Source organism: Prinia subflava, chromosome 21 (assembly GCF_021018805.1).
Source record: "Prinia subflava isolate CZ2003 ecotype Zambia chromosome 21, Cam_Psub_1.2, whole genome shotgun sequence".
In the NCBI taxonomy this organism is placed as follows: domain Eukaryota; kingdom Metazoa; phylum Chordata; class Aves; order Passeriformes; family Cisticolidae; genus Prinia; species Prinia subflava.
Window position 1 is genome coordinate 3,311,580 of NC_086267.1, and position 16,752 is coordinate 3,328,331.

General features: G+C 40.6%; 1 protein-coding gene across 2 annotated transcripts; it reads left to right on the forward strand.

Moving 5' to 3' along the window:
* Window positions 1-1,402: 1,402 nt before the first annotated feature.
* On the forward strand, window positions 1,403-14,038 carry PDPN (podoplanin). 2 transcript variants are annotated; one of them, XM_063417367.1, is made up of 6 exons: window positions 1,403-1,767; window positions 10,906-10,991; window positions 11,432-11,525; window positions 11,772-11,807; window positions 12,162-12,273; window positions 12,816-14,038. In XM_063417367.1, exons 1-6 carry the CDS (start codon window positions 1,698-1,700, stop codon window positions 12,820-12,822), a joined length of 405 nt encoding a protein of 134 aa, XP_063273437.1. In that variant the 5' UTR covers window positions 1,403-1,697; the 3' UTR covers window positions 12,823-14,038. The 2 variants fall into 2 exon arrangements, with proteins under 2 accessions (XP_063273437.1, XP_063273438.1); XM_063417368.1 differs by having other exon boundaries at window positions 12,162-12,267.
* Window positions 14,039-16,752: the final 2,714 nt, after the last annotated feature.

The window sequence follows — 16,752 nt, forward strand, 5'->3', positions numbered from 1 at the left end:
CAATATTTATTTTGCTGTTTTCCTGAAGACAATCAGCCAATATTGCCTGTTGTTCCTTTGCATTGGTGCCAACTGTTCTCATCCTACACTCCTTTTCATCACAAATAACACAATTATAGCACCATAATTGATAGCTAACAAATTCCTTTGACACCTATCACTTCCAGAAGGAAAGAAAATCCCTATGGAAGGTGTTGCATTCCCCATCTGCAGCCCCTTTTACATCACTGCTTATGTTTAGACTTGTTTTGGGCCCCACCAAGTGTTGTGGGGTCTTTAATGACAGCTCTGACTCACATTCCCTGAGCAAAACAATCCAGCCCTGGTTTGGGGGTTTCTTTTTTTGGTTGGCTGGGAGGGGTGGGTTGTTTGTGTGTATTTAGAAAAAGACAAAATCTCTGCCACAAGTCTGCCCCACTGCTCTGGCAGAGGTTATTGCAGAGCTGTGGGCAGAAGGGAAGTGAATCTGGAGCCTGGCACTGCAGGAGCTGAGGGAGAAGGAGCCACATTCCCTCACCCAGTTCTGTCACTGGGACGCTGCTCACACTTGAGTTCACACATGAGCCCTGCTTAAAACTCACTACACTCTTATATAGATGTAACTATTAGGTCATCCCTCTAAATTTAAACTTAAATTTAAATTTACCTACACTCTTAAATAGATGTTACTCAGCAGATTATCCCTTGCCCAAGATGAGGCAAGGCTCAGAAAAGGACTGATAGAAGTCATTGCTCCCCAAGTCCTGTTCAGCCCCAGTTCATGTCTCACAACCATTCTCAGTGAGCAAAGGAGTCTCTTACAGCTGGTGGGGAGATCCAACCTCACACTCCTGCTCTGCAAAGCTGTTGCCCAGAAACACAGACAAGCCAAAAATAACCAGTCTGGCACAGGCTGTTGTAGGGGCTGCGCTCCTAATATTGCCCTAATTAAAAGGAAAAATCCTCTCCCTGAAGGGTGGTATCAGCTCTCCGAGGCCAGCAGGCCTGTGGGCAGAGAAAGGTGGTCAAGCACAGCCAGGATGTCACTTGAGGACACAAGCTGAGAGACACAGACACACAGGAAAATCCAGACAGTATTTACTGCAGAATTAAACAGCCTGTCCTAAAAACTATTTCAGTACCCCTAAATGCACATTCAGTACCACAGCTGCTTAGACAAACACGGGGGATCACTTTGAAATGCAAAAAACATCACTTCACTTCTGCAAATAACAAGAAAAGTGTCCTTAGTGTTGCTTCTTAAGGATTTTTTAAAGACAGTTTGCAGAAGGGAGGGAACACCTCACTTTGCCTAAATTCCTTTCCCCTCTCTGCTAAATAAAAGTCTTCTGAAAGCCACAACAGGTCCTGTAACTTTAAACCTGAGCTGAGATCATAATTTAGGTCCTGACCAAACAGCGTGGGGAGGGCGGGCCTGGCTGCTAATTGAGGACCACTCCAGCCTGCTCCCATCCCTTGGCTAAAGAAAATAGTTCTGACTGCACTCAGTTTTCATTAACTGTGCAGTTATCATCCGAGGAAACCTCCTCTCTTTACGCTACAGCAGCTAAAGGAATACTTGGAATACCAAAGTATTTTTTCTGCCGTGATTTCTTTTATCATCTCAATTCTCCGCTGCCTCTAAAAAAAAGATAAAAATCTGAATTTGGATCCATCTGGTTTCAGGATTGGGAAGCGACTCTCTAAGCAGATCAAATATGTTTATAAAAGTTCCACTCTTCATCCTCGTCCTCGGGTGCATGCCTTTTGTAGCACTTGCTCAAGAAGGTAAGGAGAAAGTTTGGTTACAATTATTTCCAGATATTTCCTGTAATTTAACAGTTTCTGTGCTCTCTTGTGGGTTACATAGTTACTCTGACCAGTTTGTAAAAGTTTCTTTGAAATTCTGCAACCGGGCATCTACTGCAGCTGTGATCTGGAAAGAAACACAGCTAAAGTTCTGGAGGGGCTGAGTTTGACTCTATTGGGAAAGAATTTTCTGTGTGTGTGAGGGAGGGAGAGGGGTTGGGGCAGGCAGGGGAGGAATTCCCTGCACAGCCCTTGGAAATGGCTCCAGAATCCACAGCGGGCTCTGCAAGCAGGGATTCGGTTTAACTGACTTTTAATTAAACTAAATGTTTCGTTTATCTGACATTTAGGGGTATAACTCCACGAAAGTAACTTGTAAATCTGTTCATCCAGGAGTTTAACTTCCGTGCTTAGAGACACTTCAGGCTCTTGGAATTTGAGCCTCGTTCAGGGCTTTGCTAAGTTTCACTTAGCCATAAGCAATAAATGTACAATGAGGGAAACTAAGCCAGGGGGAATTACTGCCAAAGACACATGTGAAAAGTGTTATGTGCCAAAAAGATTAATTTGGAAACGTGTATTTTGAATTTTATAAGAAAGATACAATATACACTTTTAGGTAAAACAGATCTTTAAGTCTTTCTACAGCTCAAGGAGTCTGATTTGTTAACAGTAAATCAGAATTACCCTTGACCAGTACTTGATTCCAGGAATGTCACTTTGAAACTCAGTCTTTCTGAGAAGTGTTTGACTCATGGTGAATGAACGGCCACGAGGCAATGTGATTTACAGCTGCCATTGCCATGGAACCATCCCAAGCAGCAGCACAGCAGTTTCAAACAACAGTGCTCTGAACACAAACTTTAAACTCAGCCCACTGCTTTCAAAGCACAGATCCACTCACCAGGCTTAGATCAGGGGACCCAAACTGAAAAGAATTACCTGATTTTGGCCTGAATACCATCAGTATCATCCTGCTGGAAAGAATGGAGCTATTCTGATGTGGATCCACTGCGTGTGGATTTTGACTTGAAACTTCTAGTGGTTCTGTATGGTAGAATACGAGGCTGAAATTTGGATTAATGGTTCACAATTTCACAGAAAAACTAAAATCAACAGATATTAGGCAAGTCCTAAAGTTGTTTTCTAGGCTCACTCAGCCACCTTGTTCTTGAAAAGCATCTATATTAAATGTACCAAAGTTTAAAGCCATTAGAAATGAAGCAAAACCACTATTTTACAGAATTATCTTAAGTAATCTAAGATACCAGAATTACAGGTTAGAAGGTGTTTCATATTCAGGCTTTTGAGAAGCCTTTAAGCATATTTTCTCTCAACTCTGAGAGGAGTCCAGCAATGATCAGGCTGAAACCCTACTAGTGATAAAAAATATGATATTTCCTGCTTGCAAAATCCTACCTCTGTTTCACTAGCTATACAGTTTGCATTGAACTCCAGAGCTGGATCAAGAATGTGATTTACAGTATTTAAGGTTTTCTGTGTCTGTTTAGGGTTTGTGACTTTTTCTTCACACAGAGCCAGACATTTAGGATAACTTCCAAAGGATACAGATATTTATCTGGAAAATAGACTCCAGATAAAATAAATCTGGAGTATTTAGTGTCTATCTCTGCTGTTTACTGATAACCATCAGCAATTACAAGTTAGAACAGACCTGAAATGACAATGCCACCTTCAGCAATCTCTGCTGGCTGACAGGGAGATGGGAGAGGGCTGGACTTGTACAGAGCTTGGTGGAGTGGCTTTATCCAGACACAGGAACCCCTGGGGAACACAGCGTGGCCTGAGGGTTTCAGAGGAAAAAGGTCTCCTTCTGATTCCTCCTAACCTGGAAAAGGCCATAAATAAACCTGCAGCTACTCTGCTTGTGGTGGGGACACTCCAGGTTATGGATTGAGAGCAAATCGAGAAAAGCAGCTTTGTTTCCATCAGGAAGCATATTTCCAATTTCCAAAAGGGTGATGATTATTATGATGATTATTATGGTTATTGTGGTTATTATTGTTATTATTAATCGTCATTATCATATTAGCAGATACATTTTTGGCCCTGCTGATCTCGTTCAGCATGTCAAAACTCAGGCAAATCTTCGCACACAGAATCAAACCAAAGGAGCTGAGGTGGAAGTTGGCCTGAACAAGCATCCAAAGCAGCCCTTTGCAGAGGCAGATTCCTGATTCCAAACCTTTCCCATGGTGCTGTGTCACTGCAGGGAAGGAGATTATTCTGTTGGCTGTCACATCACATGAACAAAAATTAACATGATTGTTTAACAAGATCCCACATGTCTTTTGGGCTGTATCAACTGTCCACATGCCTGATCTTACCTAGAGGCAAATATTAGATTATATTCCCTTATGCAAGGCAGGTTTATGCCAGGTCAGGTTACATTTGGTTTGGACTGAAATTAAGACCATGGACAGGATAATTCAGATAAAAAGGGTTTATATTGTAAGAAAGGGAATTGAAGTTTGCAGTCAGGTATGAAAGACTAAAAAGTTTTCTGTTTTTCAAAACTGTAGAAAAGAGAAATGACTAAATCACAAGAAAAGATTGTTTCAAAAGAGTCCTGATTTACCCAAACTCTGGCACTATTTCAATGGCTAAACTAAACAATAAAATCAGGCAACCCTAAAGCCTTTTGAAAATCAAACTCTGTAACTGCTGGTTGTAAACAAGATGTACAAGAAAATGGAACAGTCACATTTGACTCAAAAGGGACCCAGTTTTCTACTAAATAAACACTGCACAGCCTTTCATCCTGCATGCAGAATGATGAGTACTTCTACACATGTCCCATATGTGCCTCTTCATGATATGAATCTAACTCTACATGTCCAACAGCCAAGACAATTATCACAGAAAGGAGAAAATCATCTTGCTATATCTCAATTAGTGGGTCTGCAAGTCTGTGTATCTGAATTTTTCAGTGTCTTTGTGAAAGACCAGCAGAGATCAAATAAAATTCGATTTCTCCTCAGCTGGGCAAGCAGAGAGGTTTGCACGTCTGTATCCCAGCAGTTATTTTTTGAATCTGTAACTTCACAAACAAAGAAAAGAGTCCTATTTAAGGGCTTACAAGTGGACCTTTCATTAACTTAGGCTGCTCACTAAAACTGGAAACAGAGAGGCCAGATTCTCAGCTCCTGCAATTCACCGGCTTCTACTGAATCTGTGCATTCACCTCAGACCAAGGACTTGTAAATCATCTGGAAAAAAAGCAAAACAAAACCAAGGCAGCAAAAAACCTGGAGAGCATTTAGGCAGATAATGAGGCAGTGCAGGAAGGTTTCAGGCTGTGAGGCTCCAGCAGGACCCTGTGGTGTTTCTCTGTGTGTCACTCGAGGTGAGCCACACAAGGACCACAGAAATGCCCACTGCTGCTGCTGGCCCAGCTCGGGCACAGGGGCTGCCTCAGTGGCACATTTATTTTGTTGGTTTGTTTGCTTTTTGTCTGGATGTGGTCAGGGACTACAGGATGGAACCCAAATGCTGCCAGATCCTACCACTCCCAGCCTCCCAGGTCCTCTCAAAGGGCCCCTCTGATCTGTGTGTGCACAGAGCCTCCTCTCCATGGGGATCAAACCCACAGCAAAGCTCAGAGCTCTGCAGTGCACAGTCTGTTACACAGAGCTGCAGAAAAAGATGTGGGATTGGGAGCATAGGTATGCTGGGATATGCTAAAGAGAAACAAATGAGGAAAAAGAAGAGACAAATGCACTATTGATTTCCAACCCTCCATCTCAGAAGCTTGGCCAAAAACTCTCAAAGGACATAGAAGCTGATGCTGAGCACATTCTCATGTTGCTTTATGACTTCCTCATGTTTTTTCCATCCTTTTATTTGTTGATTACAAACACTACAACACCCAGCATCAACTGAATCAGAATAATCCTTTGTGAAGGCACAGTTTAGCTGTTACACCATCACCATTTTCAGGCAAGCATATACTCTGTTAGGAGAGCTTGAGGCACTACTAAATCTGTAATGGGGACACACTTAACTCCAAACCCGTAGTAAAATGTTTTTATGACTATGAAACACATCCAAACATTAGCTAGTCTATTGTCAGTGGAGTAGAAAAGTCAGACCAAACACATTTGGAGGGAACTTGCCTGCTGCATGGCAATATAAAGTAGGTAGCCAAAAATCACTGTGTGAACAGAATTAACACCTAAGAGTTTCCAGTTAAGTGTCTGGCATGAGTATTTCAAATAAATGAGTTGAGGAACCTGCAAAATGTTCTTCTTGCAGATACAAAGGGTTAGTAATCTACAACAAGGCAGCTGTGAGAGGGCACATGGCTGTAGCCTCAGAGTTCAGGGAAGGAAGTCATTTAGGGAAAAGATTAGTTTATTACTGTAGTAGAGGTCATTTCTTAATTCCTTTTGTTTGCATTGACACATCCCAGTATTAGTACACTGATGTCTGCTTTGTGCTGCACATCTGCCCTGTTTGCTGATCCCTTACACCAAGTTTTGTTCTTCTCTCCTTGTCTTGACTGCAACTCTCCTTCCTAGTCAGCCATGTAGAAAAAACAGAAAGTTCAGTGATTCTGTCACTTTACAGCAAGATACAAAAGACATTCACACCTTGATCACAAGTCCAACCTTGCTGTTCCATCCCTCACTGCTCAGAGGAAACAATTAGACTGTTAGTAAAACTGCAGACAGGGAAACAGGGTTATGGTGCAGCAAATCTCATAGGAAAGTAATTTTATCCCATATTCAGGGGATAGCAAGTCTGAGCTCAGTGTACTTAGTAGACAAGAAAGCAGAGGTTGACATAGCAACATTATTAAAAGCATAAATTTGGAATACTCATCTCTAGTTCTGCAAGGAATATTTTAAAGGAATATCCTGTACTGGAGTTCATCATTTCCTTCCTAATGCCCACAGCTCTGTGGCTGATTTCACCACACACAAGACAAAGCTTAGGAAATTTCCAGCTTTTCCTCTCCTGGCTTTGTTTAGTGACTCTTGGGGGTCATTACACACACCAAGCACTTGAAGAGCAGTTGCTTCTCTGTATCTGCCCAGTTAAAGTAGATTTTGGGTTGCTTTTCTGCCAGTAGAATGCTGTAACATTCAGAAGACATGTGATCTACTTGAGAAGCAGCCCAGAGGTTCTCTGCCGCTTGGCACTGTGGATTTAAACTCTGGCTTTGTTCCTTTGGCTAAGCCAGCACCAGCAATAAAACCCATCTGCAGCAGGGTGTGGTGACCAAAGGAAATGTTTCTGACAATTCAGCAGAGCACTGTCATCACGAGCTACACGGAATACCTGACCAAAGTCAGTCATACTCTAAATAAGGCTGAGCTAAATCCTTCCTTGTGCTTCAGGACCATTTTCCAACTGGCAGATCCTTCCCAAAGTTTCTGGTATTCTGTCATCCAGCTTCCTTGGTTATATATAGCAAAGCTGTCAGTCTTTGTCTAAGGAAACTGCAGCAAGCACTTCAGGATTTAGACAGTACATACTTTCTCCTGAACAACAGTCTAGACACTTAAATACACGCCAGGGGATTTTTAATGGCATGACACATTACTCCAACTTCCAGAAGGAATTAACAGAGAAAGAAAATGCCAGTGTTGTGGCCCCAAACAGGCCAAGGACAAGGATACTGCAGATATGATTTTGCGGGAGCCCCAGGTACAAACGAGAATTTCAGTTCTCATTAACAAACTTCCCTATTTTTCTGAAGTCGGAAAATTTTAACTGTCCAAAGATTCAAGTTGCAAAATTCAAATCCCAGAATCCACTATGTCGTATTCTTCAAACCCTTACATTTTCAAAATACAAAAAAATGTTGTGGCTTGGATTTCACAGTGTGAATAACTTCACAACAGAAGAGACACCTGTATACTTTAAAAAAAAATCCAGAAGTATAAAAATAATGGAAAACTCTTCTTGCACAAAATTAAACTAATGTTGTAGGTTTTGGACATGACTCTGGAATACACTTAAACTGAGGATGAAGCCAAATCACAGACAAAACTGCTCTTGAAAATTACAGAGCTGCTGTATTTAAAAGGCAAATCCCTTGCAAATCATGCATTTTTGTTAAACCTCCACCACCGTGAATAGAAGTTTTCACTGAACTACAACAGAACCAACTCCAGTAATGGATACTAACTAAGACTCAGTTTATTCACAATTGAATTAAGGTCTGTAAGTGAAGAATTCTTCCACAGAAAGGGAGTTCCTGTATCAGGACAGAAATGCTGACTGAAATGCAGCCCAAACAGGATGGCCAACACACACATCCCTTCCAACAACACCTGGGTCTGGGACAATTCCGGAAGCAGACACTGCAAACCATCAGTCACCTCCAGATGTTTGCTCAGTTACATCTCCAAAAGAAAAGTGATAGGTCCCAAGTGATCTACACTCTCTGCTAGCTAATATTTTTAGCTGTTACAAATAACCGAAGCTCATTTTATTTTTTCTTTTTTTTTTTTCTTTTTTTTTCCACATAAAAGCAGAGGGCAATGAGGAAAGGATCATTGCAGTTCTTGCTAGAAGGAATCATTTAAGGTTTGCCATTTTTATCTCCTGGTCTCTTATCAGAAATGGAAACATTCTATTTTGAGGGCTTCCTATTTCAAGGACTAAGCTAAAATACTGGCTTACAACTGCCTTTACCCACTAGTGTTTGGGTTTATTCGGGTTTATGCAAGGAAAGAAACAAGATCCTACAACATTTTTCATCTTCAGAAGTTTCTTTGTTGGTTTTGGAGACACCTGAAAGAAATGCTAATGAACAACAGTCTTACAACACGCTCTCCTTTCCAACACAAGCACCGTGCTTTGAAAGCAGCTCTGAGAAGTTTCTCTAGGAAATTGTCACTCTGTGCATAGGAGTAGTGAGCTCAGCTGCCCCTTAGTGAGTCACGGGATGCTTAAGCATGGGTGGTTTCAAAGTAGTATTAAACTTTTAAAGACATCAAATTTTGTCGTGGTGTGAGAAGCTGCAGCCTGAGAGCAGCTGGGACTTTGAACTGAAAGGCTCCCAGCTGGAACTTTGGCAGGAAGGGATGCAATGATTAATTCACATCTGCAGCAACGTATAGCTGCAAACAGGAGAGGCTCCTTAGAGACAGCCCCAGCACCATGAGGTAATGTTTTTATTTACAACCTCCTCGAAGATAATATTAAGAACACATGCAGAGGCACCACTTAACCCTGCCTCTTGCTATATTTGGCCCACATCAGATGAAACCAAGAAATGACACAAGCACACACCCCTTAAATCCCATTTACATTCCCTTTGATGTCAGTGGTGCAGAGCCTTGTACTGGGTACAGTGAAAGAAGCTTAAAGTGCAGTAGAGTCCCCCAATTTCATTTCAATATTTGACTTTATTATGATGTTCTCCAACAAAGAGCTGTCTAGTATCCAGTGTTCCTTCCTACAAATGCAGAACACTGATAATAAATTGCCTCCCAATCCTTCTGTTCGGTAGTGTCTGACCACCACCCAGCCACTTCCACTGTCAGCCTAAAATGAACCTGGAAACAGAGTCCAGGAACTGTTCTGCATCAAATCCAGAACCTCAGCTTGAACAGGGCTGGGGCAAAACCCTCAGACAGACAGAAACCAGGTCAGCCTGACTTTGGGCAGTTCAGAGGGAAGCCATATTCCAGTTTCCCTTTGCAGTTAAGGAAAGGCAGCACCACCAAGGGCGACCCAAATCTCAGGTGAGCTGAATTATCTTCCAGAGATATTTATTTTCCCCTACAGACTACAAAAGAAGATAATGGCAAGAAGACACTTTATTTAGGTGCCTTTATTAAGAATCTAAAATTAGGCAAGGCTAATCTGGGCCACCTCCTTTTGTCAATCATAATTCTGAGAGGGCAAAGGCACTGGAACAGTTTTTCCACGTGCCACTCATGGCCAAGCATCTGCAACGGTATCACACAAAGAAAAATGTTATATTTCTTTGTGACATTCACTAATTTTCTTCACCTTTGCTGTGTGGCACACTTTTCCTTCCTGCCTTCACTATCTGGCAATTTTCAGGGCTGAAAGCTACTGCCATGCCAGGAGCATAAGCAGCTTCTCCCAATAAGCTGCTTGTTGTTCACATACAAAATTTATTTCACCTTCTACTGGGGGATTTTCCTCTAGTAATTGGTTTTCTCCATCTGTGCTTATTTTCAACTAGTGAATAAAGGATGTTTCTGCAGTCCTGACTGGGATTACAAGGTAAACTGATCCATACACATTTGTGTTGCTGAGTTCTGCTGCTGTTTCTTTGTTCACACTTAACCTTTACATGGCCATGATTGTACATCACAATATTGTATTTTAAAGATATTATTTTATAAGCAAAAAATAAGGAATATAACAGTGTTATATCTTAAATCACAGTGGTATTTAAAGAGTGTCTAAATACACAACAAAAAGCCCCTTTTATGCTACTTCAACAATACCTGGGGTATTTCGATCAAAAATGACCAAACCATTCTTTTTACCATCTAATTTGGAGCTTTGATCTACCCTGTTCTAGCCTTTCCATGGATTATAAAGTGATTTCTGGGAGACTGACTGGCTTAATTAGCCACTATATTTGTTGGCATAATGAATACAGTTTCTTCATCTACTACTGCCTAAAGTAGTACCTGCACACGGTTTTAGCTCCTAAATAAAAACTGTACCTGTATTCAGGCCTATAAGGATACAGAAATATAAAACTCTATTTACTTCAGTACACACGGAATTAGAAATCTAAGTTTAGTTCAGTGTTTGGTCTCTTGGCAATGGGACAAAGCTCTCAGTCTTACATTGGTGGAAATGGATAAAAAATTTCTAGTTTGGTTCAGAAAACGGTTTTGGGAGCAAAATGTAAGTAACCGGTATGTTTCAAGGTTGTACCAGAGTTAAATGATGGATATACTTTGTCCTGCTGCTTTGGACGAGAGTATAACAGAATTCAAGCTTATTCCAAGTAATTTCCCCATCCCATGTGGGCAAGGTCAGGGAGACAGGACACTGCACAGAGGTCACATTTAACAAAGTTTAGGTGTCAGAGGAGCCAGAACATGTGACTACCAAGTAAAATTCTGACTCATTTTCTAAAATTTTATTCAGCAAGCTCAGTTCTAGAAGGAGAAGAAAGTGCAACAATTGATTTCAGAGACAGAAATGACACAGAATTTGAAGAATTACCGACAATGGTGAGTATATAATGCTAAATAAAAGATCCTTTATGCTAACTTCTTATTCACTGCCACCTCCCACCTCTTCCAATTCAGTATCACTCACACAGTTTAGTGAAACTAAACTCAAAAACTACTTCACAAAATCCCACTGAAAAAAGGCAGGTCTGCAAAATTCTGCAGCCTCCTACACCTTTTGCAGTCCTAGCAAGAAATCTGATAAAGAAAGCCTCCAGCTGGGAAGATAAATCAGCTTCTCTTGGTATGTTTTGGTCACTGTACACATCTCAAATATGAGAGGTGACAGCTAAAACAGCATCCACACCTGACAGACCAAGAAACTTAAATGCTATTTTATACATGTAGACTGAATGTACTGAGGTTTTCTTTTCCCTCTTTCCCCCCACCAATGCTTGTCATTGCCCACAAAACTACACAATGTAATAAATCTCTTGCAGTTTGGAGAGCTGAAGACCACAGAAAGTTCCTTTGTCCCAGATGGAGAAAGTGAAAATGTTACTGCTTATGAAGTTAACACAGAAAGTGTTGATGGTAAAAATCCCTTTCATTTCTATTTTTACATACTAAAGTTCTAGTGCCATCTACTAAACAATATCTGGAAATCTCAAATACTCTCTCATGCTTCAAATACTTCGTTTGCTCACTTTCTATCAAAAGGACAACCTCAAACCATTGTGACAAAGTCAGTAAATTTTTTTCTCTGGACAGCCTTTCAATTTGGAAGGCAACACTCTGGACAAAGCAGAGTGAGTAATTATTGTCTGTCTGGCTTTACAGGTGAACGGAGTGGGGAGCCAGAGGCAACTGATGAAGGTATTAAAGTGAAGTTTTGCTTATAAAGACAAGGGAGAACACAATTGCCAGGCAATTCCCCTTCCAGCAGCCCTTCCTGTGCCTGTGCCATTAAATAAATTTTCAGGGGAGGCACAGCCTTCTCCCTGAGCTGCCTTCCCTGCTTCACCTGATCACTGTCTCATATCCACATCCACACAGAGCCCTTCAGCCCAAAGGCACGCCTGCAGGCTGCTGAACATCCAAACCAAATCCAGAACTCACAAGATAGAAAGAAATTTCCCCAAGGAGTGGGATGCAGCAGAACAGCACCAGGTCTAGCAGGAGCCCCTTATCCATGACATACATACTAACACTCCCAATTTCTTCTTTCAGCTGGTCTGGGAACAATTGCACTGGTTGGAATAATTATTGGAATCATTGTTGCCGTTGGAATCCTTGCAGGAATAATAATTGCAGTTGTAAGGAAGATGTCAGGCAGGTACTCGTAAGTAAATTGCATCTTCCTCTGGGCAGGGTCACAGGAGTCACTGGGAAATTTCTAAGGTTTCTATTTTAACAAAACAACCTATTTTCCTGTTATACGGTGCCTTAGAGAGACTCAGCCAGAGCTGCCAATGTGGTGTGGGGTCTGCACGCTCTCTGTGCCTCAGAACAAGCTCCCACACAATGTGCACACGCTGTTACAATAGCAGTGCTTGGGGCTGGCATTACTCTGGTGAACAGAGTAAAATCTCTAGGAAGTACTACAGGACTAAGTTCCAGAAGAAGTGAATACTATGTGAATGTTGGGGAGCGATTTCTACCTTATTTTTTGGTGACATGCAAATCTAAAGAGTTTTACAAACTCTGAGGGAGGGAGAAAACCCCAGAAAATTGAACAGATACTTTGCACCAGGAGAAAGCAAAATAGGAACTAAGAACAGAAATAAAGAGGTGATAGGAAAGACAAAGAAAAGGAGAAAAAAGATCATGTAACTTACATTTGGGTAATGATGAACAATCACATGTTTACTTTTTGTTTTCCAGGCCCTAAGCACAGTTGAAACAAGCAACCATGCCATTCCATGCTGGAAAATACAACTGCTTCTTATTTTATATGAACTAAAGACTATTCGTGTATTTGTGTGAGAAGATGATCCATGGAAAATATAGTCAAAGAATTTCAGATCTATGGGGATACCACACAACTCTAAGGACCACCCTCATGCCTCCCTTGCACAGAGCGTGGAACATTTCATAGGATTTTTTAATAACCAGAATTTTACTAGAAGGGAAAGATTTTGCAGTAAGAAAAAACCCTGCAGCAGAGATGTACATCTGAAATGTGATTTGCAGGTATTATGTGCTTGGGTTTTAAATGCTACCAAAGATTATTTCACATTACATTATATCTATTCTTTTAAAACAACAACAAAACAAAAAGTGGTTTTGGCTGGTTAAGTGCTCCTGGCATGTTTATTTACCACATGATGTATCAATAAGGAGGAACTGGTTCAGTGAGAACCAGTTATTTACAAAATAGGAAAATACTGAATATTGGAAGGTAAAATCTTTCCACTGATACAATTTTCTGCTCTTGATACTGATGATATTTTATGGCAAAACATGGTAGGTCTGGCTGGAACTGACCTACCAACTGAAAGCTTGCTCGTCTGACTATGGCATCAGGAATTTCCTGCCTTCTCCTATTGCAGAGACATGCAGGAATTGCAATACACATCCTGAATTAAGGGGTGCTTGGAAAATACCCAGTTTTGATGGGTCACTTTAGAGCTGACGTGTAGCAGCTTTTGAATTAGCGCACACCGTGGTTTTTCTTTGTGCCTGCCCCATTTTCTAACTGCACAGCTGATTTGTTTGACAACATGTGCAACACCAGGTCAGAATGTGGCATTGAGGGGTGATGCAGCTTTGGAGTCTGCAGCTTTTCTGGGGCATCTTTAGAGCAGCACAGCCTGACTGTACAGAGCTCAGAGCAAAGGCTTTGCCTGGCAAGTGGCTGCAGTGCTTTAGGTTTCCTAAATTTTATGGCACTTCAGTGTTTGGTGTAAAAATCATGATAATCAATATCATCATCCATTGCTAAATTTGTCAGCTTATTTGTGTTTGCTTTTCTGTTTCTTTCATGTGCCTTGAACTATCATATCAATACAAGCTTTGGAAATAAAAATCATAATATAAACTATATTATTTTACAGTAATTCTTCTTGGTTTTCTTTTTTTAAAAAAAGTAAAATATCTTAAACTTCCTTCAGTTTTCCTGACTTATTTTGCCATTTGTCTCATCAGTGCAATGTCTACAACCAACTCATTTGACACTGATAAATGAAGCTATAGTTGAAAACTAAACATGTGAGAGAAAACTAATGTGAGAGAAAACTAATTCAGAATTCTTTAGTTAGTTCTAGAATTAATATGATGAGATCTTTAGTCTGTGACCAAGGAGTAAGCTTAATCTTTATCTTTGTGTAAATTCCTATGAAAGCAGGAAAATTACAGTTTATCCTCCTTGCAGCAAAAGAATATTAATACTGTCAGCCTCAATTTCACAATTTCTTAGCTGTACTAGGAAATGCCCCATAAGGTGCTCTGATGCCTGCTCAAATGCATGGCATATGGAATTATGAATTATTCACCCATTGGAGGGAATAGCACAGATGTCACCAGTTTCTTCTGCATCAGCTCAGTCACTGCTAATTTGCAAATACCAAAATGAGGAAACCTTTCTTATGCCATCAGTTTGAAAAAAGCCCCCCATTTGAAAAATATATAGCAGAAAATGTTTCTGGGCAGTTCTGAGTTTCCCTGGATCACGGACAGAACAGTTGAACAGGCAGCATCCTGCTCAAGGACACTGTTTCTACTTTGTTTCTACTCCAGAAACCATTTTAACTTCATATTACCAATACTTGACTTTTCTGGTTTTAACTGTACCTTTATAGCCCATCCCCTGTTTAAGGTAAGTTATTTTTTAATCTTAGGTAAAAAAATCACCCCTTGACCAAATGGCCCACGCTCCACTGAAACATTTAGGGGGCTTCCGGCACTGAAGACTCAGTGCTAAATATTGTGCTGTACTAAATCTGACCAACAAAAACATGAAGATAATTTCCTCCTTATTATCAGTTGGAGCCCAGGATACTCAATTATTGCTAGAGAAAGCAAGGACTCTGAAGAATCAGATGATGTCTCTTATTTTGAAAATCCAGCAACTGCTTCTGCACTGATACATTCAATATTCTGATGATTCATACACCTTGCTGCCTAGAAATCCCAAATGCAGAACATTCCAATCAGCTTCAAGCAAGCCCCCAAAAACAATGGAAAAATCCATAAAAATCTTGCACATTTGTTATGTATCTGTGTTACTGAATCTTTAATTTAATTAATCTGTAATCTCATGATACAAACGTTTTGGAAATGCAGAATAAAGATGCACACGGGTTTGTATTTCACATGCATCTACTGCAGCATTCTGTGACTGAGCTGTCAGTGCCTTGCATTTCCCAGCTGTTACTAGATCAGGACCTCAGAGGTGGGTTGAGCACAAGCTATGCAGGTTTTTGGTAGAATTTCTGTGGAAGATGGGGCCTTTTCTGCTTTTGGAGAAGTCAAAGAGCACATTGTCCCGGGGCATATCCTTCTGTGAGCTGAAATGAGTGATCGGTAACGCCTGCACAACCAAGGCCAAGGTCAGGAGGCTTCCTATGCATGAGGAAACAGCAGCTCCACACTCTCACCAGCTGGCCAAGCTTGACTTTTATTCACAGGGAATAACACTCAATAAATCAACACTTGCTTTTAACTTCAAGTCCTCTCTCCTGATCATATTCATTCCTTTAGAGTTAGTAACAATAATGTTCCCTTTTGCAGCTTGGCTTTGAGTCATGAATGTGGCTCCCCCGAACAGACAAGCAGGCACCAGGCTTCCTGTGAGAATGCCAGATGTCACTAAAAAATATCATAAACATTGTTGTCCCCTTGCATTTGTGTCTGTGGGGAAGATACACAGCAGTAGTAACTATGAAAGCAGTGACTTGATACATCAATATTTATAATAGTTCTGGACATCAATACAGAAATTCTTACAGGAGTTCATTTAAGGCATGTTTTTCCTATAAGAACAGAAAATGTCAGAAGAATTAATTCAATAAAACCAGCACTAAAAAAGTGTGCACCAGAAGAGTTATGAAGATTGACTTACTCCTATAAATTTAAGCAATGTTCATTTATAGTTAAATATCAATTAAAACATGCAGCAATTGCTTATTAATTTAGGAGCACTGCAGTACGCCATTGCAATTATCTTAACCACATCTTATTTTATTAAAAATTAAGGATACCCTGCACATAAACACCTCTGTAAAGAGTTCAAACTCAAAAGCTCTGATGCATTGTTCACAGAAGGATGGCAAGTACTGCCAGATGAAGTGACTTTATGGCCAAAGGTCATAACACAGGTAAGAGAAAAGCCACCAACCCAGGAAACTTTAAAACATTAAAACATTAGTCTTGTTACAGCTTCATATTAATTCCAATGAAGTGATGTTCAATTACATTTTATGGTAACACCATCCTTCATATTCTTTATTATAAGAAAGGAACAAAGGATCCAGAGCAAAAAAAGCACCTTACTGAATCTCCAAGACCACTCAGGTCAGAAGTGTGCTTGGATTGCTTTTGATGAACAACACTGTAAAGTTAATTTCTCTGGCACCAGCTGAAGTTCTGCAGTGTTGATGCTGCTGAACCACTCTGATGCTTCAGTCTTCTCTGGCCTGCACTGTGCCTGAAGACATTGTTACACCTATTTGTACTCACCTACTTCAGCTGAAATATCAGATTGGCCATACCCATCCTCCTGCAGATACCTTTTTTAAGCTAAAGCATTAATCACTGAAATTCCCAGCTTTTTGTTTGTTTGTTTGACAGCTCCTGATGGATGCAGAAGGTAACAGGGGAT